Source organism: Rhinopithecus roxellana, chromosome 6, assembly GCF_007565055.1.
Source record: "Rhinopithecus roxellana isolate Shanxi Qingling chromosome 6, ASM756505v1, whole genome shotgun sequence".
NCBI lineage: Eukaryota > Metazoa > Chordata > Mammalia > Primates > Cercopithecidae > Rhinopithecus > Rhinopithecus roxellana.
This window is the reverse complement of record NC_044554.1, coordinates 124,448,824-124,471,657: the sequence shown is the minus strand read 5'-3', so window position 1 is coordinate 124,471,657 and position 22,834 is coordinate 124,448,824. Positions and strand designations below refer to the sequence as shown.

Here is a 22,834-nt window from a genome sequence, read left to right as displayed (position 1 = left end):
AAAAGCAGAAACTGAGATGTTCTATGCAAGTTCTTGAAGTGAGATGATATGGAGTGGCAGGTACCCTTTCTTTAATGGTTCCACTTCACTACCTGTGGAGGGCAATGTAGAAAATGGAATCATTTCAGTATTACTTAATATGAACAACCTTTCATTTTGCTTTGTAAGCTAGCTTTTGCCACCTTATAGCAGCAAATACTAAGGGAGACTATTAGTTTATAATGTCAATGAAGGATGATAATCTACAGAATGCTACCTCTGTAAGTATTATATATATTTAGTTTACTAATAGGAAACTTATGTTTGCCTCTGCCGTACTTTGTATTAGAACGTACTTATCCATTCCATAGGCATTGATACAATTATTCAAATACACTAGACTCTCTTCTAGCTGCCGAGAAAATAGCAAGGTAAATAAAACTTAGTGCTGTACTTCAAGGTATTTTTAATCTCTAGAAAGAATAAATTAGATAATTAGATAAACTCCAAAGAGATTCCTTTAGATTATTTGAAGTGTTCTCTGCTTGGGATGTAGGGTTGTGATCCTGAATTTAAATACTTTGATATATAGAGTGAAATGACTTCTTAGCAGGAGTTCAAAACTCCCTATTTTGACTCTTCTTTTCTTCCCAGTTTTGCCTCCCCCTACCTTAAATTTACCCCAGGATCAAGCATTACTGGCTTAATTCCCTTCCCTGAAAGGCCCCCACAGTATCCAGTATTGTATGTTGCACATATGTTCACTGCTGAATTGCTGAAATTCCACATCTCTGAGCTTCAGAATCCTACTACTGTAGTACTTTAGGAGCCATATTGAATTCCACTTCTTCCATAAATCTTTTCCGAATCTGTCCAACCTTAATTGCTCCTCCCGTATTTCCAGGTGTTGCCAAAGCAGTTTTACCTCTGGGATAATACCTAGTTAGGTAGATGTTGGTCTCTCAAACCAGATGGTGAACTCCTGGAAAGCAGTGGCAGGCAGGGTCTCTTTCATCTTCATATTCCCCATAGCACCTCACATTCAGGGTACATTGTGGTATCAAACTGGTTAAAAAAAAAAAAAGTATAGAATTCTCATCTTTACTATTTTTCTGTGATTCATTCATTCTTGTTTTGGGGATTGGGATTATTCCTGCTGGTAAGTACATTGTTCTTGAGTAGAAGTTGGGTACTGTATATGCCACGGGGGAAGATCACTTATGAATACTAGTAGAAAACAAATCAGGAAAGAATAGATCTCTCTACATACCTAGTTTAAACATAACTTGTAGCTTCCTTCCCTCTGTTACACAGCCTTTGAAGTTATGTTTTTAGTAGTAAAGCTGTAGATACATGAAGCTACAAGCCAAATATTTTAGCTCAGTTCCCCCTTTTCTGGCAGCCATCCACTGAACTGCAGGGACAAGTTTTCACAGATAAAGAAACATTTTGTGGGAGTTTTTATTTTTGTGCTGAAAAATGTAGTTCAGTGATCTTGCTATCCAAGGCTTTTAGTAAGTTGTGAGCTTGGAGTGAGCAGCCTTGGGGTTCTTAAGGTTAATTACCATATTTACAAATCCATCAATGACTTAAAAGAAAGAACTGGCCTGATAGGGTTAATCTATCTAAAAATTGCAGCCACTAGCCAATCAGGAAAATAGAAACCCAAAAGAGATTGTAGACATGATGAGAGTAACGGCAATAATGTGTTAGTGGAGAAGATGCTATCAGAGCAAAAACAATAGGTGGAAACTAATCAAAACAATTGGCCATTTTAATGTACTCACATCCTATGTCTTAAGTAACTGGTAAATCATGAAATTTACATATTTCACTTCAATGAATTATTTGGCCTGAATTTTATTATGTAATTTTTATTCCTTATTTAGGATGCAGCATAATATAATAGATTATATTGTTTGAATTACTAAATATCAAGATTAGGGAAAATTGAATAAATCATGTCTATGAAGGATGTGAGGAATGAATTCCCAGAAAAAGTATCCAATGCATTTTTATAAGTATACATAAAAACCACATTATACCTATTGATAGTGTTATGTAGTCTGACATGCTTTGCCTAGAAAACAATTAGTATAGTGTGGATTCTTACCACTTAAAAATTACTCTGTGTACTTTGCTTTAAAAAAAAGGAAAGAAGAAAAACATCTGTAGCAATTTTGTAGCTGGTCAGTTCTTATGATGTATTTTGTTGGTAATAACCTCAAATAAAAAGAAATTACCGAAAAGATATTTTGGATAGCTTCATTATTTAATAACGGTCTAAAATATCAAATGTGCATAATTTTGTCTATGTAGTGTTTGAAAAGGCTGTAAACACAAATCAAAAGAATTTTTTCCCGTTTTGTCCTGAAATCACTTCCATTTAAAACAAATTGTTATTAACAGTTTCCTTGCATGTTGCTTCAATTTTTCCAGAAATGTCTACATAGTGAGACCCCTCTTTATAAAGAGTGTAAGCTGAATTATCAAGGGCATGTCTCATTATTTGTCTTTCTGTTACTTATCTTTCCTCTTTGTTTTCAGTGTACACTATTTTCTCCAAGGTACACTCCGATCGGAATGTATACCCATCAGCAGGTGTCCTCTTTGTTCATGTTTTGGAAAGAGAATATTTTAAGGGGGAATTTCCACCTTACCCAAAACCTGGTATGTTCTTTGTGAGGAGAAAAAAAGTAGTTAATGTACTAAATTTTTTGTTTAATTTGCATAATCTAGACATATATGATAGAATATCATTAACATTAATTCAAATGGTCTAAATGTGATAAATTGTTGTAGGACATTCCTCATTTTCAGATTAGAAATTTAATTACAGACAAAAATAATTTATTTTTGAATGTTAAAGAAACCATATTTCTGGATTCTCAGTCTTGAGTTTTATGTCTCTGACAAGTGATCTACCTATATTCACATGGAAATAATTATAGCTGTAAACTTACGATTTTCTATATTAAGACCTAGATTCTCACATAGTACTTTCATTTTCGGAAAACTATACATATGTTGTAGAGGAGAATGAAAAAATGGCATTAGGTAAGAGCTTTTAAAAAGCTTTTACAATAGGATATAATTTCATATAACTCCTTAATAATATTATGGAGATTAATTTTTCCTTTTAAGTGATACCAATTATGAAGTCTTATTTAATTCACTACTGGTTTAAATATGTTATTTTGAATGATCATAAATGCCATCAAATTAATGAAGATATACAAAGAATAGCAAGAGAAAACATATCGTTATAACTCTTCCTTAAGCAGCAAATAAAAGCAAATTTTATAAAAATTATATTGTATAAGAATATCTTTAGCATCAGAATTGATATAACTATTCTTTTTGAAGATTATATGATGAATACTGTACCTGAAAACTCTCCCACAATATAGTTAACCATGTTCCTAATAGCATTCAAGAAGAAATAGTCTTTTCATCAATTTTTTTTTAATGTTTTCTTATGAGGCATTCCATGTTTGCAAAACTATATGGCTCAAACTTTTGAGCAGCAGCCATAACATTTGAGAAGAAAAACATGTAGTTAAGAGCATAGTTTCTGGAATCAGCCAGGATTAAATGCTATTATAGTTTCATCACTTAATATGACCATGGAGAAGTAACTTAATGTGGAAAATTACATATTCCATCAATAAAATCAGGGCTAATACTAGTAGTAGGTTCATAGGTATGTGTGAAAATAGATGAAATATGGCTTGGTAAAGCATTTAACTCAGGGCCAGGGAATGTGCTAATAAATGATGCTGTTATTATTGCTTGTGATTAATATATGCTGTCATTAGTACAGTTGTTATGGATTTGTAACGTCTTTTTCATCCTATCCTCCAGTGTTTTAAAATTACATATTTTTTTGATGAGACTTTTACAATTTTGGAATATCTTTCATACTCATATGATAGTGTCCAGAGTTTCATGAATGGAAATGGAATATTTCGGAAAAGAATGAGTACATCAGCATGATTAGGGAATTTTCCTGAAAGATAATTGTCTCACTGGCAGAACTATCTCACTGTTCGGTGACCAAAAATATATTTCCAAGAAAACTGTATGAATCTGCTTTCTTTGTTGCATCAGATTTTGAGACAAATTAAACAACCAAAAGGATTTTTTTTTAACATGGAGCCCTAATTTAAATACCCAGATGGGTTTTGTATGTGTGTATTTAGTTGGCTACAAATATAGGAAAAAAATTTTAGACAGAATGTTTTGATTGAAACTACCAAAGCAACATGTGTGAAAATAACTGTCTTATGTCTTCTCTGTTTCTTATCTAGGAGAGATTAGTAATGATCCCATAACATTTAATACAAATTTAATGGGTTACCCAGACCGACCTGGATGGCTTCGATATATCCAAAGGACACCATATAGTGATGGAGTCCTATATGGGTCCCCAACAGCTGAAAATGTGGGGAAGCCAACAATCATTGAGGTAATTTACCCCTAGAAAGAGCAAAACTATATATATATATATATGTATGTGTGTGTATATATATAATATTGTAATTTGAGTTTTAAGTGTTGAAACTGTAGTTACCTGATGTGGTTTTTAATATTTTGTGCATGGAAACACAGTAGATAACATTTGGAAATGTGCCATTCTTTTCTGTTTATAAAGTTTTGTCTCAGCTTTTATATTAGAATGACAGTCTAAATTTGTGAAAAAAGTCATGACATTTAAAAGAAATAGATTATTATAATATGAATTCTATTTGAAAAAATAATTGTAGACTTGATAGACTTATTTGTTCTGTATTTTGAATTCAGGTTTTATGTTCATTGAAATATAGCCATTCAACAGACATCTTATATACCCCTACTATGTGCCAAGCATGTGATAGGTGCTTAGGGATAGAATGATAAATAACAAGTGAGTCTTGCCATGTCTTACAATTCAGGGGTTGGAGGACTGGGATGCAAACAAATACTTAGCCCACACTGTAATAACTGCTATAGTAAGAAGGTGCTGTTTGATGCAAAGTAAAGAATTTACTTCACGAAGTAGAAGGAAGACTGTCTTGGGCAGAGGAAACAACACATCAAAATCTTGGAGGTATAAGGAAAGTCACATGGTCTCAGAGAACGATAAGTGTGGCTGGAAGAGGATGTACCCCAGTAGGCAAATGATGGGAATGGGAGGTGTTGATGCTGGTAGGGGCAGATCTTTGAGGGCTCTGTAAGCCATCCTGATGTGTTTAGCCTTTATTCTAGAAGTGATGGTGGTGTTACCATTCATCAGGTCCTCACCAGCACCTAGCATCTTAGCTGGGAGATGTTAGAAATTAACAACAACAAAACAGTTGTTACATTGAATATTTAGTGGGAATTAATACAATACTTCTAAAAAATGAATGGATGTATAAACTAAAAGTGTACCTCCTTTCAGAGGATTACATACTATGAATCTTTCTCCAAAGTTTTAGTCAGATGTGTACTGTGGATGTGAGCTTCCACAGTGGCCAATTCATTTGGAATTGAAGTTTGTATTAACCGTTCAGTGATTTCTATCTATAAATCGTATTCCTTAAGGCAGTGTAGCTATAAGATAGACAGGTACTTAGAAGAAGCAAGTTAGTTTGAGCTATTGTCAAATTAACTTTTTAAAATATTCAGTAAAAATTATAAAAGAAATATATAAATGTAATTCACCCCATTATCAGATTAAAGAAGGAAAAACAGCATAATTGTCACGATAGTTATGAAAAAAGTGTTTATTAAAATTTACTACCTATTCTTGATAAGAAAAAATAGCTCTTGGCAAACTAGGAATAGAAGTGAAGTTCTTTAATTTGCCAGTTTTTACCAAAAGTAAGAGCGAACATCATTCTTCATAGTAAAATGTTAGAGAAATTTCATCTAAATTCAGGAACAAAACAAGAATGACTCTGTCTGATAAATCTATTACAGAATGTATTGGAGGTCCCAGCCAGTACAGTAAAGAAAGAAAAAGAAATTAAATCCATAAGGATTTAAAAAGAAGAAATGGAAACTATCAATGATATAAATGGTCTGTAGACCATTAAGAATCTTAAAGGCTAGCAGTGAACTGTGAGATCAGTATAAATTATTGTGGCATTTCTATACATGAATAGCAAGTATTGAGAAAACACACATTTTTAAAAATACCATTTTTAATAGCAACAAAAATGTTGAGGTACTAGGAATATATCTAACAGAATATATGCCAGGTCTCAAGTCTAGGTAGATTAGGGATTACATGTAAAATGCAAATTTTTAAACAATCATATTAAAATGTAGAAAAATCTCTTTTTGACCTATGGATAGGGAAGGATTTAAGTAAGACCTAAATATTTTTAAGAGAAAAAAATTATCAATTTCACTATATGAAATTTGTGAATGTCTGTTCATCAACGATTAAACCAGAGTATGATTTAAAAAGACAAACCACAAACTGGGAGAAGGTATTTTCAATACATGTAGCTGACTAAGAGCATCAAAAATAATAAAGAAATCCTGTAATTTAATAAGAAACAGATATTTCACTAAAACGCCAATAAACTTAAGTAGCTTACTCATATGGGTAATGAGGAATATTCAGATGGAGATCACAATGAAAATTTTGCCATCAGTAAAATGCACTACAGGTGGATGTGGGAGTTGGCTTCACTACTTTGGAAAGCAGTACTGAATATCTCATATCATTGAGTATTCCTGTACCTTATGATATGGCAGTCCTACTTATAGCAATATGCCCCAAAGAAGCACTTGCAGATGCCCTCCTGGAGACATGTACACTCATGCTCATCAAGCAACATTTGTATAGCACAACACTGGAAAGCCACAGAACAATAGAGACCCAAAAGTCTATCAGCAAGAGAATATATTAATCTTGGTGTATTCACACAGTGAATGTTCAGAGCAACAGTGAACTTAAGCTTGCCCAGCAATATGAATAAGTGTTTTAAACACAATGTTCAATTTTTAAAAAAGTACTAGAAGACTACATATAATAGTTTGCCATTTTGGTAGAGCTCAAAAACAAGCAAACTAAACCATATGCTTTAAGCATTCATGCAATTATAATGAAATTGTATTTTATATGAATGGATTGTTAAACACCAAATCCAGAATGACTACTTCTGGTTGTGGGGAGACAAGGGCTTAGGCTAGGAGAGCAACACATGTACTGAGATGGTTTCATAAGAGTTTGTTGTGAGTGCATTCATTATATACTTTATGACTAACATACAGTGTTATGAAAATGTATAAAAATATATTAAAAAGATAAAAATGAAAGTTTACCATATCTTTCATATAACATAGTGATTTATCTGTAAATAGCTCATTTTTACATTCATTTATAGTACAGGTATGGTATTTTAAAATATTCTATTAAGTTAGTCAAGAATTTTTGTATCTTAAATATATAATATTTAATCGTATAAGTCTACTATTTCCTTCATTCAGTAGATGTTTATCTGAAATATTCAAATTTTAAGTATCTAAAATAGATCAGCTCTATTTTAGAAATTGGGGAATAAAAAATAAAGCATGCACATATAGACACACACATACTCTTCTGCTTTGAAGGTCTTCACATCATCATAATAAGTAAAATCTGAGGATATTACAGCAATTAAATGTCTCATTGGAAGTGATAGAAGGACTACATTCTGATACAGCTGTTAAAATTAAGCATCAACTATAAAATCAGATAATAAAATTCTTCCTCCTGATATGAAATACTTTTCACTCCCTTCAATAGTCTGCATTATTTAAAAATAGAGACATTTATTGGAATTTATGAAACTTATAATAAGGAAATTTGTGATGATTAAGGGAAGGCTACCCATAAAAATGTTGCTATTAATTTGAAAAAATCTATCTTTTTCTGAGCTGAAGCTTCATGATATTGTAACAAATACTAGAGGATTATACTTTTTATTGAAAATGTGATTAAATGTTTTGCAGGGTAAACTTTTCAAATGATGAAGTTTCTCAACAAAAGTTAGTTAACATTTTTTGTATGTTTCATTTGAGCAAAAATTCCTAGTTTGTTTAATGGCTAGTCTTAATTTTAATGTTTGGTGTGAAATTAATTGATCATGTGTCCCAACAGATAGCAGCAAGGAAATAATTAAATATGATGGAAATTTGACAAATCATGGAGAGAGAGTTTCTTTTAATTTTATGGAGTAATATGCCTTTCAAAATACGTACCTTTTAAACAGTGTTAAAGGTTTGGAATTATTTATTTCAAAATTCTTACTATTCTAACTCAGTATTTTCAATGACTGCAACTTATTTTTTTGACACTCATGTAATGTATAAAAATCTTTGATATTTGTTTTAAAATGCACAAGATATTTATTTTTAGTTGAAGTCAGTTTTATCCTACTTTTTTGTCTCAGTGTCACCTCCAGCTGCAATCATTGCCAGAAGGTTAGTGCTGGGATTCTAAGATTTTGACACAATCATTTGTTCTTTTTTTTCTTTTTGAGGTACTGCAGACGTGTCCGAATGATTTAATATCTGTTATAAAGTTAAATAGGCCTTAAGTTTTGAAACCATATCCTGTTTTTGGCCTTTGCTTTGTGTGTTGTTTGCACTGGCTGTTTCTGAATTGACTTTGATGTAAGTCTATTGGCTCTGCAAATGTTTACTAATATTTGACCGTATGAAGGGATTGATTTGTGTTTTTGAGCATGTTCCATAAGCTTTATGGACTCTGATCCTTACTACTTTACTCCCATCATAAGTGAGATATGATTTCCAAAGGGTGATTTATGACATTTTTTTACTGATTGGGGTGCAGTTTAGAACTAAATGCAAAAAACACAAAGATGTGCTTGTTTTAAAGTGTACTTTTCATTATAATTCTTAAACTCCATTTAAAAGTACAAAAATTATTGTTTGTTTTTTTGAAATCTTAGAACATCACCGGTAAGTAATTCTTAATGGTTAATCCATTTACTAATGATGCATCTGCATTGCTACCAGTGCTTAATGGCCTTCTATGAAAGAGTCTTTCTGACTTTAACTTTTTGTTTCAGTACATTAAATAGACCTGACTAATTATTTATTTTCCCATAATATTGCTAAAAGCTCTGAGTTCTCATTGCCTAGAAAAGGATTATTTTGTAAGTGTATCAACAAATAATGAAAATGGAAAGAACGACAATTTTTTTCATTTTAATCCTTAATGAATTTCATTTTACAAAGAACATTTCACTTCTTTAATATGGTTTTCCTTTTATAATAGATAACTGCCTACAATAGGCGCACCTTTGAGACTGCAAGGCATAATTTGATAATTAATATAATGTCTGCAGAAGGTATGTATGAAAATATGTTGATGATCATTTCCTTATTTACAAGAAGTATTTCATTGTTTTATAACTACATAAAATACAGTTAAGAGTTTTAAAATGCCACATACCTAATATAACTGATGAAATAATAAGATGTAGAAAACTAAGCAATATCTAATGTGTTATAAAATATTATGGTGTGTTATGATGATGAAAAGCTCAGATAGGAAGCCAAACAGATAGTCTTCTTATTTCTCTAATCCTTTTTCATCACCTTAAAATGGGACTAACAATAGCATTTCTCTTATAAGTATGGAGTAAGGAGTCTACAAGTTAAGGCTGAAGTACTGCACTCCAGCCTAGCTGACAGGGTGAGACCCTGTCTCAAAAAAAAAAATTACTAACTACTTTTATTATTTATTTAAAAATTTACTGTAGGTAGTAGTATAAGTGTATGTGATAATATAGGGTTTCTGGAAAACAAATAAACCATAACTTAGGGCACAATTTCCTTCCTAAATAATTAATAGTGTATTAGTAATTTGTAGAGTCTTTCAGCAATTTAAAGTTTCATATGCTCAAATTGTAAGTGATTTCCTAAGAATTTTGAAGGTTAGGGATAAGGAATTATTCTCAGAATTACACTCTCAAATATTTTGACCTTGTAAAAATCAATTGACTGGGAAAATACCACCAAATACTTTGTAGTTAATTTTTTTTTTTTTTTTGAGATGGAGTCTTGCTCTTGTCACCCAGGTTGGAGTGCAGTGGCGCCATCTCAGCTAACTGCAACCTCCGCCTCCTGGGTTCAGGTGATTCTCCTGCCTCAGCCTCCCAAGTAGGTGCGATTACAGGCACCTGCCACCACGCTTGGCTAATTTTTTATATTTTTAGTAGAGATGGGGTTTCACCCTGTTGGCCAGGCTGGTCTCAAATGCCTGACTTCATGTGATCCACCTGCCTTGGCCTTCCAAAGTGCTGGGATTACAGGTGCGAACCACCACACCTGGCCTGTAGTTGAAATGTATAAATCATGGAATAATCCTCCCTATATTAGATATCATTTATGAGGATGACAGGAGGGAAGCAGATCCAGAATTTTTTCCCTGTAAAAACAAGAAAACAATTGTGCATTCTTGATAGGAGAATTTTTGTTTCTATTTACTAGTGCAACTAAAAACAAATGAGCAAACACCAAACATTTTATCAGAACCTACTAATTTAGAATTAATGATAATGCATTCAAGGCTGTTTTAAAAATTACTTTTACACTATATGAAAGAAGGAATTTCTGTAAAATTAAACATATGTATGGAGAGATTGCTTGAAGACTTAAACCCCCTTAAGTGAATGTTTTCCCCCAGGTGTTTACCAGTATCAATTGTAGACAACAAATATGCAAGTTTAAAATTTAAAATGACCTTCATATATGAAAAGTAAGTCCAAGTGCCAGTTCTCTAGGCCTGGACAGAAGACTCCCTGTTCACTCTCCCACTTTCCAAAGGCTTTTGGTAGGTATTTATGTTTGGATCAGGGAGACTTTTGTTCTTGACTACAGTGGTGATTGGATGCTTGCATGCTGTCTAAGCTGGCCCTGTAGAATTGGAATACACTTAATGAACAGAATAATTGAAAAGTTTCCTTCCTCCTTGGGAATTCATCGTTATAGTTATAAAGTTATACTACAGTGGCCTTGGACCATCTCACCTCACCATTATGCTCTCAAAGGGACTTGAAACTCTGTCAGGTGTGAGAGTCCCTACAAACTGAAAGCTTGGTCTATAATTTGAACTTCTTCCTTCTCAAATCTAGTCTCAGTGCTGTAGATACAGATTACTCAAGGCATCTCAATAGATGTTGTTGTTGACATATGGGGACCCATGGTCAAGTAGATACTAATGGAAGACTGCTAGACAACTGTAGGACTGAAAATTGGCAGCAGGGCTCTTTGTCTAAATAAGGGGTTTGGAAGGTGTGCTAGTGAGAAGGAGTAGTAGACAGGTTTTAGAAGCCTCCACCATTACTCCAGGCGGTGCTTGTTCCTTTGCTCTTTATGTAGGGTTAGTGGCCCAAACCTATTTGAACCACATGCACTAAAGTCCATACATTTGTCCTTGCTGGTCTAGAAAGAAATGTATATGTGCAGTGGGATGTACATCTTTGAGCATGGCCTACACTCATGTTATTTATCCCAGATTAGATTTAGGAAAAGAAATAACAAAAGTTGTATATCAGGGTAATCATGCTCTGTCCAACTCCCTGCCCAGCTGTCTCCTGTTCTGAGAGACCTAATGGGAAATTAGTCATGTAGACTCACACAGCATGAAGCTCAAGGAGAGTACATAAAGTGATTCTCTAAATTGGGTTTAGTGCCTCAGAGGCCTGCCACCAATCTGTTGGCCTACTGTTCTCTTGGCCTCTGTGATTTCCAAATATAGCAGGCATGGGATTTCCCCAGAGTTAGAAAGCTGCTGTGACTCATCTCTGGGAGGCCTGGCAGCAGCTCTTGGATGGGTAGATAGCAGGCAGCTGCCCAGCTCAGAGCCTCTGAGGGGTGTGGTGGCAACCACAGGCTTTGCAGCAGGTCTCAGAAAAGGAGCCATGAAGCGGGATCACATGGAACAGGAAAAGCCAGATAATAATTCTCCAGAAAGTAGCACTGATCATAAGAAAAAAGTTTTAGATACTTTTTAAGAAAACTGGATGTAAAAACATTGAATGAAATTAATAGATATTAGACTTCTGGCATATTCAAAAGCTGTATTTGATATTATTTATAAATATTTTATTATTTATTGCCAAGAAACTTTTTCATAACACATTTCTGCATGACTATTTCTAGGTATGCAGATAAATGTAGCATGATTAAGCTATTTATCTGTATAAAACAGGAAATTTATTTGCATAAATGAGAAGAAATATATTTTAGATTGCAGATGGGCTATACATTAAGCAAATCTAACAAAATTGTAAGCAGAACAAGTGACAATATAGGAGATAAGCAAAGAACTTTGTATGATTAGGGCTTTGAAAAACTAAATCTTTGAAAAGTGATGACCAAACTCTAGAAAACTCTTGAAAATTCTGAAGCCATAGTTTCTTCTCTGACTTCATCTCAGGCATCAAATGACCTTTCATAGGATGCTTCATAAGAAATAAGTTAACCAAGATTTCAGGTACTTAATGTAATTTTTATTTTTTGTTCATTAAATAAAAGTGGAATATCTTACAGATACATGAATTTTATGGACATAAATGAGAGGATATACATAGTGTAATTACTACTGGGGACTTTAAATCTGTGTAGCACCTAGAAGCATTTTCTTGTCCTCTTAAAGTACACATTCAGATAATCAACCTTTTCATATTATTATAATTAAGCTAACATCTAATATTTTATAGGCTCCTACTATGTGTTGGGAGCTCTGCTGAGCACCTTATATATGCAGTCTCTTTTAGCATAAATAAAAATCATATGAGGTGAGTTCACATTATGAGATAAGCTTCTGGACCTCTCTAAAAATAAGCTTTCTCATAGGAAAGTATAATGAAAAATACAAACAGCTACTCACCCTCTTGTGAGAATTAAATGTTCTAATTCACTTAAGTCCCCTAGCTTGGCCTGCCTCATAGTAAATACATTTAAAAAATTAACCTTTATTCTTACAGAAATATTATTAAATAAACAGAAAGCTATTATTTATCATAAGAGAACAATTAGAATATAGAGAGTGATGATTTGTAATTGAAGAGTAGCATTTGAGTAACAAATTATCTTTATATATATTTACAGTTTCTTATATCGAAAGGCTGAGTTTGACATGGGGTTGTTTTAATATGTGAATCATGAAATATTTAGAGAGAAATTTTGATGACACATTATGGAGGAAAAAACACCAAATCTCCAACAATGTGAAGTGGAATTCCATGAGAACTTTATAATTTTTCTAGAATATTTAATTATAGTGCGATTAAAAACTGTGGAATTGTTCTGGTTTTTAGAATTCCTGTTGGACATATAATTGATTTTTATTTCAGAAAAACTAATATTTTAGCATGCTCCCAAAAGATGAGTAATATTATAAATTTAAAATGCAGATTTATCTTTTCTTAGTTGTTTTGCCAAATCCTATGATTATAAATTGCCCTGATGTCTCTGGTGAGCCTTGGATTTTATTATATTGTAGATAAAGTTCTGTTTCTAGTGTCGGTTATGTTTTTAGATACATCCTCTGTTATACAGAAAGCCTTTAAAGTCAGTATTAATATTGCTTCCTGCTGCCAGGATTATGACAGAACTCAACAAATCGCAAATTGTTCTTTTGTTTCCTTTTTAAAAGACTACTTCATTAAAGATATGCATGCCCTTTTTCACCAAAATTAGACTTCCCGTTGCCATATCAAGCAGAATTCTTCATTAAGAATATGAATGTAGAAGAAATGTTGGCCAGTGAGGTTCTTGGAGACTTTCTTGGGGCAGTGAAAAATGTGTGGCAGCCAGAGCGCCTGAATGCCATAAACATCACATCAGCCCTAGACAGGGGTGGCAGGGTGCCACTTCCCATTAATGACCTGAAGGAGGGGTAAGCAGACCTTTATCTTATTGCCTTAAATATAGATTTTTTAAATATGGTGATCTTTTCAAACTTATTATAGATGGAAGATGGTCTATTGCATTTTTCTTTTTAATAAATAGATATTGTAAAGATATGAACATACTAGTAATTTTCTATATTGACAAAGATATCGTGTTAATGGTCTTTTATATCTCAAGTTCCTGGTCTGTGAAATCTAATTGTAGATGTGGGTCAGCATCATAAATTACAGCACTAAGTCTTTTGTACCTTCCATAAAGAAGCTGATTATTTAGGGCCATGAATTTCAAAGGAAATTGACGCCCCAGTTATTAGCTGCAGAAGGATGTGCAGACTGCTGTAACTTTATTCTAGGAAACTATTTCTTCGTCTTTAACATTCTTTCCACCATGTGTCGGTGACTGATGGCTGGGGTGGATTTGAAACCCATTCCTGTGACACAAAGGCCTAAAGCCTGACCTTGTCACTCACAAGCTGGGTGACACTGGGCAAACCCTGAACTCCTCTGTGCCTCAACTTCCTCATCTGTTCCTGTGGGGAACGGATGTTCTCCCTCAGAATTGTTATAAAGATTAAGTGAGATAATGCATTTGAAAGGTATTTGTCAATTCTCAAGCCGTGCAGATAGAAAGCATGACTTCTGACCTTGTGGAGGTCAAGAAACAATCCTGCCTGGGTAAAGTTATTATCAAGACAAACTTCGATCTTTAATTTTTAATCTGTAGGTTGAGGCAGATTTGCTTTTCCTCCCTCAATCCTATAAAAGTATAGTCTGTGGAATAAATCATATTTTGCATAGCATATTCCCCTTTCAACTTCTCCTTCACCCATAATCCTGGAAACACTTTTATACAGGTGATATCTAGAATTAGCTAGAATACGTGGATTAGTAAGAATTAAATTTAAGTGTAGCTTTAAAGGAGAACTATGTACACATGGATGCGGTCTGTGGGAGTAGGTAGAAGGCAGATTGGGAAAAGCAGTGAGCTGTAAAGTCCAACCTGAAAATTTCAGAATTCAATTTTATCTTCTATTTTATAGCAATGGATTTTGAAGTCAGTCAAGCATACATAGAAGTCCTTTGAGGAAAATGGTTGCTTTTTTTTTTTTGTCTATGTGCTGATTGGCTTTCTATATGAAAACATAATTCTAGAGCTTAAATTTTTACTTCATAGTTACAACATGGTTCTCTTTCCTATGAAGTAATTAAAGCAGAACCATAGAATGATATGAATGGGGCTATCTTCCCTGAAGGCATTCTCCAAATATGGAGGTTTTAAAACACTTTTCTTAAGGTAATGTGTTCCACAATTGTTAAAACAATGACCAAATAGTGTTGGAGGAAACAGCACAAAAACAAGGCATTGGTAGAGTTTTTCATTGTTGTGCTTTATTCTGGTCTCACTTTTTCTCCAGTTAGTAGTGCAGGTCCCACCTGTCGAGGTACTTTTAGAGCCTGAACTAAACTAAAGCAACTCCCTAAACCAAACTGTGACCTAAAGCACTGCTTTCCAACTATGTCTAGCCTGAAAATTGCCAATAGAACATTACTAAAAATATAGATAGGTTCCTGGCCTTTGTTCCCCCTAGAGACTGATTCTTTGAGCCTAGGGCTGGGCCTGAGCATGTGACTCTATATTAAGAACAGAATTTTTGTCCTACAAGTACTTGTTTGAGAATTCAATCACTAACTGACTGACCCCCAACACCTGCTAGAGGGTGGCACATGCTGTCAGATATTTGAGAGAATCAGTCCCGTGGCATTTATTTGGACTCTTGTCTCAGATCCCTTCCCAACTTGAAATGCTTTCCATGAGTTTTAATTTAATGTTAAGCCTTAACCTTTACAAAATATTCATATGGAGTCTTTTAAAATAGCATTTCTATAAATTGTACACAATGTCAACTCTATTACTCCAGTGTCCGTATACAAACACTCATAAAATAAAATCCTACTTGAGTTATAATTCAAAAAGAAAAGTTTGTTGCTGCAAATGATTTTGCATGTTTTCTTGAGTTGTTATATAACATCATGATAATAGAAAGTTTTTTAGCCCTGTTGCCTTAAATTTAGAAAAAAAAAAAATTCAATGCTTAACTAGTACTTTCTTTCCTTTTTACCTGTGTATATTATGATTTTTAATTCACTTAATATACTTTCTGCCTTTGTGTTTTCTTTTGAAAATATCAGGGGCTATAAATCCTTTAAAAATGAAATATTGAAAAGATCAAGAAATAGGGTCAGAGCTAGCAAAGGAATTATATCTTTTAAAAAATTTTTGTTTAAAAATATATTCATACACTTCAGAAGTATTAATTAAGCACCTAATAAATGTATTCTGTGTAATACTTAGCATAAGTCTTAGTCCCAGATTTAAGAAAAAGATCTCCATGAAATTATTTCCTATTACACATGTCAGCCACAATTACTACGTGCAAATTTTTTCATATTTGATATGTATAGTCAGTTAAACAGCAGATGACCAAGAGTAGCCCTCAGTAGTAGACCCTCAGAGTAAATCTACTAACCTTCTACTGCCTAAAGTGTAATTAAATGTCAGTCCCCAAGAGCCCAACCTGCAGCATCTCAGCTCCTCATCCTTCTTGATGAGCATTTTTTTTAATCTGGCAGAACTCACTGACAGCTTTCAAACTTCTCCTAAATCAAACAGAAAATGATTATAAATATTTACTTCAAAGTGAATGAGCTCCTGCAAAGGAAGGCTGAGCCCTCTGAAAAGATTCATTTTCCCTTGCCAGACCCATAACCCCAAGGCAACTGTGCTGTCTCTGGGCATGGTCTTGGTGCTACTTTTGCTCCTGATGCTGAGCTAGAGGCTAAGGCCTCATGGATGTATTTAGCCTGGGATAAAGCTGGGGGAAGAAGAGCAGGTTCATATTTCATTCCAGGCATATCATGGCTGCCAACCACAGGCCAGTGATGTAGTGTAAATGGTGGCTATGAAGGGAATGATGGGGTGTGAGGATTAAAGAATATACTCACTTTTCCTAAGAGATTGTCAAACCTACCACTATTTCCTCTGGTTACCAAAGCATGTGGATCCAGTTTCAGTCAGCAACAGAGAATCCTAATTTATTCTCTAGACCATCTCACAAAGTACTCCCGCTGATTGTCTGCTTTTTGCTGTACGTCAGAGGCCTCAGTGAGAAGTTATACTTGAGGAAAAGAATGGAAATCAATGGCTGCCCAATATTGGTCTGATGGAAAGTCATGATCCTGGGCCAATTTCAGTAGGGTTCTGAAATTGTCTCTATTTATTGTAACTTACAGAATTGCCCTTTATCCTTTTTTTTTTTTTTTTTTTTTTTTTTTTTTTTTGTCACACGGGCTACAATGCAGTGGTGGGATCTGGACTCACTGGAACCTCTGCCTCCTGGGTTCAAGTGATTCTCTATCTCAGCCTCCTGAGTAGCTGACATTACAAGCTCCTGCCACCGTGCCCGGCTAATTTTTATATTTTTAGTAGAGATGGAGTTTCACCATGTTGGCCAGGCTGGTCTGGAACTCCTGACCACATGATCTACCTGCCTCGGACTCCCAGAGTGCTGGGATTACAGGCGTGAGCCACCGTGCCTGGACGAATTACCCTTTATTCTTAAATGATGTCCCTCCTATAATTTTGGTTCAAATATCCTTTCTTTTATGGAATAGTGGTGATATAGAAATATTTGCAAATGCCTTTAATATAAAATTGGAAACCTGTATCAATTTTTATATCAAAAAACAAATGAATTCAATGCAACTATATGTTTAGTATCTACTCTTCTGAATTCTATCATTTTTTCTTTCATAGTTTAAGGTTTATTCAGTATTTTTTAAATGGGATAATATTTTATTAGTCTTTGGAGTAGAGCGATTTTAAAAACACAATCTAGGCTTGCAGTCTACTAGGGAGTAGGCAAATAATCAGATAATTAAAATCAGTGTTTTAAGTACCACAATTGAGGCATCACAGAGAGGGCTCCTCTCTCATTATAGTTCTACACCTGGAAAAGGTTTATAGAGGAACTGAAGGCTGACTGAGTTGAAAATATAAGTACAAATTAGCGTGCTGAGAAAATGAGAAACAGGAACGCTACACAGGGGTAAAGGCTTGGGCAAGTCCCTTAGGTGGGAGAGAGCATAGTGGATTCAGAAATCTACTTAGTGTGGAAATGGAGAAAGATCCAGAAGGGGCAAAGACCAGATCATGTGAGACCTTGTCTTCTGGGAAAAGTTATTTGGATTTCATCCTGAAGCGTTAGGACCTGTGCAGAAAATGGTTGATACTAAAGTTTTTGTTTTAGAGAGATCACAATTGTAGAATAGGGAAGATTGAATGGAGGAAATGCTGTGTGGATATAGGTGCTGGGATTTTAGGGGACCTAATAGCATCCATTTTCCCCTGCCAGAGGATACATGAACAAGAGGAACATGAACACATGAAAAAATTCTTAGAATTCAGTGCCAATAAAACATTTAGGTCTCTAAGGAATAGTCATGCTTTCCTCTCTCTAATGATGAGAACTGTGACATTTACTGTGTTTTGTTTTTTAATTTCAATTTGGGTACAAGAAAATCCAGTGCTAAATGCAGTGCTCTGGCTTGCAAGATAATTATTAGTCCTGTCGAGTTTTCAATGTTTTCCTAATTTCTGGTGACTTTTTCACTTGTTTATTTTATTATATGTGTTTCGCTATAATCTCATACATCTTTCATTCTTTATTTTTCATCTTAATTTTATTGATTAATTGTAGATATGTACATTATAAAGAAGTGGGGTGGAGGAAAAGGCAGGAAGTTTGGTGCTGCTGCTTTTGAGAGCTCAACATTTCCCAGGCAACATGTAACATATATGGACATATTCTTCTCTAAACTGTCTTTTATCTTCTATATACATAAAATAACAAAGTGTGTTCATTAATTGGACAATTAGGAAAAAATACAATCATTGGATCCATTTATTTGGTTATTGCTGTAAAAGGTGGAGTTTTGACTTAAATTATTTACCATTACTTGTTTCTTCACATTATAAATCTAAAGGCCTCAATAAATGCATTTTACCTCAAAGAAGAGAAATTGAATTGTTCAAATTGGAAGAAAAAAATTCTTCACAAGAAATAACTCTATCTAGTGTACTCCAGTCTCTAATATTTTGAAGTACCAGATTTTGTTAGCATTCATTGAGAGTCTTATACTTGATAATAGCCTCCTGTCTCATCTGTTTATACACATTTGAAATTTTGAAAACATGTGGTAGGGTCATAAAGGTAAAGATCATTCTCATTTTACTTCATACAAATTTAAAATTTTGATATATCAAAAACTAGGTGAAAGGAAAACAAATTACAAAAAACATAATTTGAGCATGTGTAGCATAGTTATTATTACACATGGACTCAGACAAAATTACATATTTTAAAAAGCTAGCATGTTCAAACTTAGTGATTCTATAAAAGAAGCCATAAATATACTTTTTAGAAAAACTTAATGAGACAAATCCAATATCTACTGCTGTTGAGCATGACATTTGTGTTCCATTTGTTTTTAAACTGGTATAATGCTTTTCATTCATGCATTCATTTAGCCAGTAGGCTACTTGAGGACAGTGGCAAAGACTGGGTTCAAGGAGCACTATTAAGGGGCTGTTCCTTCACTCCCTTTGGAAGGTGATGGTGACTAGAACTATAGCTCTACCAGTGGGACAAAACAAAGTGGACAGGTGTGTATGAGAGTTATTTCAGGGCAAATGTCAGAGACTGATGATGGATTGAATATGTGGAGAGAAGGAGAGGAGTCAAAGAGATGGTGCTTGAGTTCATGACTTGAGCATTTGGGGATGTCAATCACCGAGAGAGAAGATAGAAGGAGGAACAGGTGGAGGTGGGGTGGGGTAATGATGAGCTCAGTTTGGAACATATTAAGTTGAAAAGCTTATGGATCATCCAAGTAGAGATGAAAGTAATTTGGCAATTTGTGTCAACTGTCATAAAAATGTTTCCACTTCTAGAACCTCTCTTTTAGGATAGTCACATTAAAGAATATGCAGCAATAGTCTTTGTAATATTATTTATAACTTCAAAAAATTGGAAGCAACTTGGTTGTCCAGCTCTGAAATAATTGCGAAATAAATCATATGTACTTAAAAAATTATATTGCCATAAAGCTATAATTACAAAGATTACAATGTGGAATATGCTTATGATGTAGTAAGTGAAAAAGCAGGCCACACAATTATATTTTAGAGATTATTGCAATTAGATTAAAATATATGCATTTGAAAAATATTCTGCAAGGTACATTGGAAAATGAAAATAGTTCTCTTGGCAATATAAATGAGTTTTGTTTTTATACCTCAGGTTTTCTGTAATGTTTTTATATTGCTTTTATAATTTAAGGAAAGAAACATTTCAAAGCATGAAAATCTCTTATGCCCATTCATGTTACCTTGAAAGGAATTAATTAAAAATCTTACTAATTGCAAATACAAATCAATGTCTTGTCTAAGCAAGAGGGCCATTAACAGTTGTAAGAAAAATTCATTTTATCTCTGTCCTTACAAATATATTTCACAATTACCAAGGAAAAATACGGTGTTGGCTTGGTAGTTATTAAGAGGATAGAAACTGAATGTATGCAAGGCTTAAAAGTAATAACTTGTTTTAAATTGAATATGTTTATATCCACTGATCATCTAAATACCAATGGTTTCTCATATCTACTTTTGTTCTGAATTTTTAATTTGATCTTTAATTTTAGTCAATTATTTACTATTTGTTTCCCAAAGGTACAATAGGTTTTTAAAAAAATAATCTTTCAAATTAGTCTTAAATCCTAATACAAATTTGATGTGAAGAGCAAATGAATTTGTGTGAACATACTCTCGAACACAGTTGTCATCTCAGGCTTAGTCGTGACTTCATATTTACATTTACATAGCTGTGAACTTTTGTGCTGTACTTTTATTTCATTTTTTAAAAATAACAGCTTTATTGAGATATAATTCACATATTATACAATGCACCTATCTAAAATGTACAATTTTAAATCGTGATTTTTAGTAAATTCACAAAGTCATGCAATCATTATTATAACCAATTTTAGAAAGTTGTTATTATCCCAACACCCACCCTTGTACCCATTAGCAGTCGCCACCACCCCCACCCCTAGGCAGCCACTAAGGTACTTGCTGTCTCTATAAAGTGCCTATTCTGGACATTTTGTATAAATGGAATTATATAATACGTGGTCTTCTGTGACTGGCTTCTTTCACTTTGTATAACATTTTCAAGTTTCATCTATGTTGTAGAATAAATTAGTATTTCATTTTTAATCATGGAATAATATTCTGTTTTATGGATATGCCACCTTTTGTTTATCCGTTTATAAGCTGATGAGCATTTGGGTTGTTTTCACTTGTTGACTATTATGAATGATGTCATTGTGAACATTCATGTACAAGTCTTTGTGTAGACATATATTTTCACTTTTCTTAAGTAAGTATATCCCTAGGAATCGAGTTGCTGGGTCATATGGTAACTCTGTATTTAACATTTGGAAGAATTGCCAGACTGTTTTCCAAAGCAGATGTATTTTACATTTCCATCAGCAAAATAGGAGAGTTCCAACTGTTCCACATCTTCACCAGCACTAGCTATTATCTATCTTTTTGATTATAGCCATCCTAGTGAAAGTGAAGTGGTATCTCATTGTGGTTTTTATTTCTATTTTGCTGATGGCCAGTGATGCTGCGCATCTCTTCATATGTGTATTAGATATCTAGATATCATTTTTGGAAACAGGTCTATTCATATCCTTTGCCATTTTTAATTGAATTATTCATCTTTTCATCAAGTTGTAAGAGTCTTTTATATGTTCTATATACAAGTCCTTTATTAAATATATGATTTGCAGATATTTTCTCCTATTTCATGGATTGTCTTCACTTTTCTTAATGGTGTTCTTTGAAGCACAGAACTTTTTTTATTTTGATAGAGTTCAATTGATCTTTTTTTTTTTTCTGTTACTGCTGGAGCTTTTGGTGTCATATTTTAAAAATCACTGCCTAATCCAAGGTCATATTTATGCCTGTTTTCCTCTCAGAGTGTAATAGTTTTTGCTCTTAAAGTCTTTGAATTTTTTGTGTATATACTATTTTTTAGAGAATGTTTAGGTTTATAGGAAAATTAAGCGTAAGGTGCAGAGATTACTTTTGCATTGCCTCCCCCATTATCAACATCCTCCACCAGAGTGGTATATTTGTTACAAATGATGAACCTACATTGACAAATCACTATCACCCAAAGTCCCTACCTTACATTAGGTGTCACTCTTGGTGGTTTACATTCTGTGGGTTTGGACAAATGTATAATGACATGTTTCCACCATTATAGTATCATACAGAGTAGTTTCACTGCTCTAAAAGTCATCTATGTTCCACCTGTTTATCCTTCCTTCCCCCCAACTTCTGGCAATCATTGATGTTTTTACTGTCTTTATAGTGGTTTTTCTTCCAGAATGTCATATAATTGGAATCATATAGTCTGTAGCCTTTCCATATTGGCTTATTTCACTTAGTAATATGCTTTTAAGTTTCTTCCATACCATTTCATGGCTAGATAGCTTATTCCTTTTTAGCACTGAATAATATTCCATTTTCTGGATGTACCACAGTTTAATTATCATTCACCTACTGGAGGACATCTTGGTTGCCCCCACATTTTGGCAGTCATGAACAAAGCTGCTATAGATATCCATGTGCAGGCTTCTGTGTGGAAGTAAGTTTTTAACTCCTTTGGGTAAATATAGGGAGAGTGATAGCTGGATCATATGGTAAAAGTATGTTATTTTGTAAGAAACTGCCAAGCTGTCTTCCAAATTGGCTACACTATCTTGCATTCCCACCAGCAATGAATAAAAGTTGTTGTTGCTTCACATCCTTGCCAGCATTT

At 33.8% G+C, this 22,834-nt stretch overlaps 1 protein-coding gene across 6 annotated transcripts in view; it reads left to right on the top strand.

The window, feature by feature from the left end:
- Positions 1 to 22,834, top strand: part of SGCE (sarcoglycan epsilon) — a 71,691-nt gene that overhangs the window by 24,022 nt on the left and 24,835 nt on the right. For 4 of the 6 annotated variants that reach the window (XM_010389517.1, XM_010389516.1, XM_010389515.2 and 1 more), the window contains 4 exons: positions 2,527 to 2,649; positions 4,290 to 4,447; positions 9,239 to 9,311; positions 13,672 to 13,870. In XM_010389517.1, the coding sequence (XP_010387819.1) occupies positions 2,527 to 2,649; positions 4,290 to 4,447; positions 9,239 to 9,311; positions 13,672 to 13,870 (553 nt within the window). The remainder of the gene's footprint in view (positions 1 to 2,526; positions 2,650 to 4,289; positions 4,448 to 9,238; positions 9,312 to 13,671; positions 13,871 to 22,834) is intronic. The other 2 variants (XM_030932638.1, XM_010389519.2) reach the window with 1 other exon arrangement.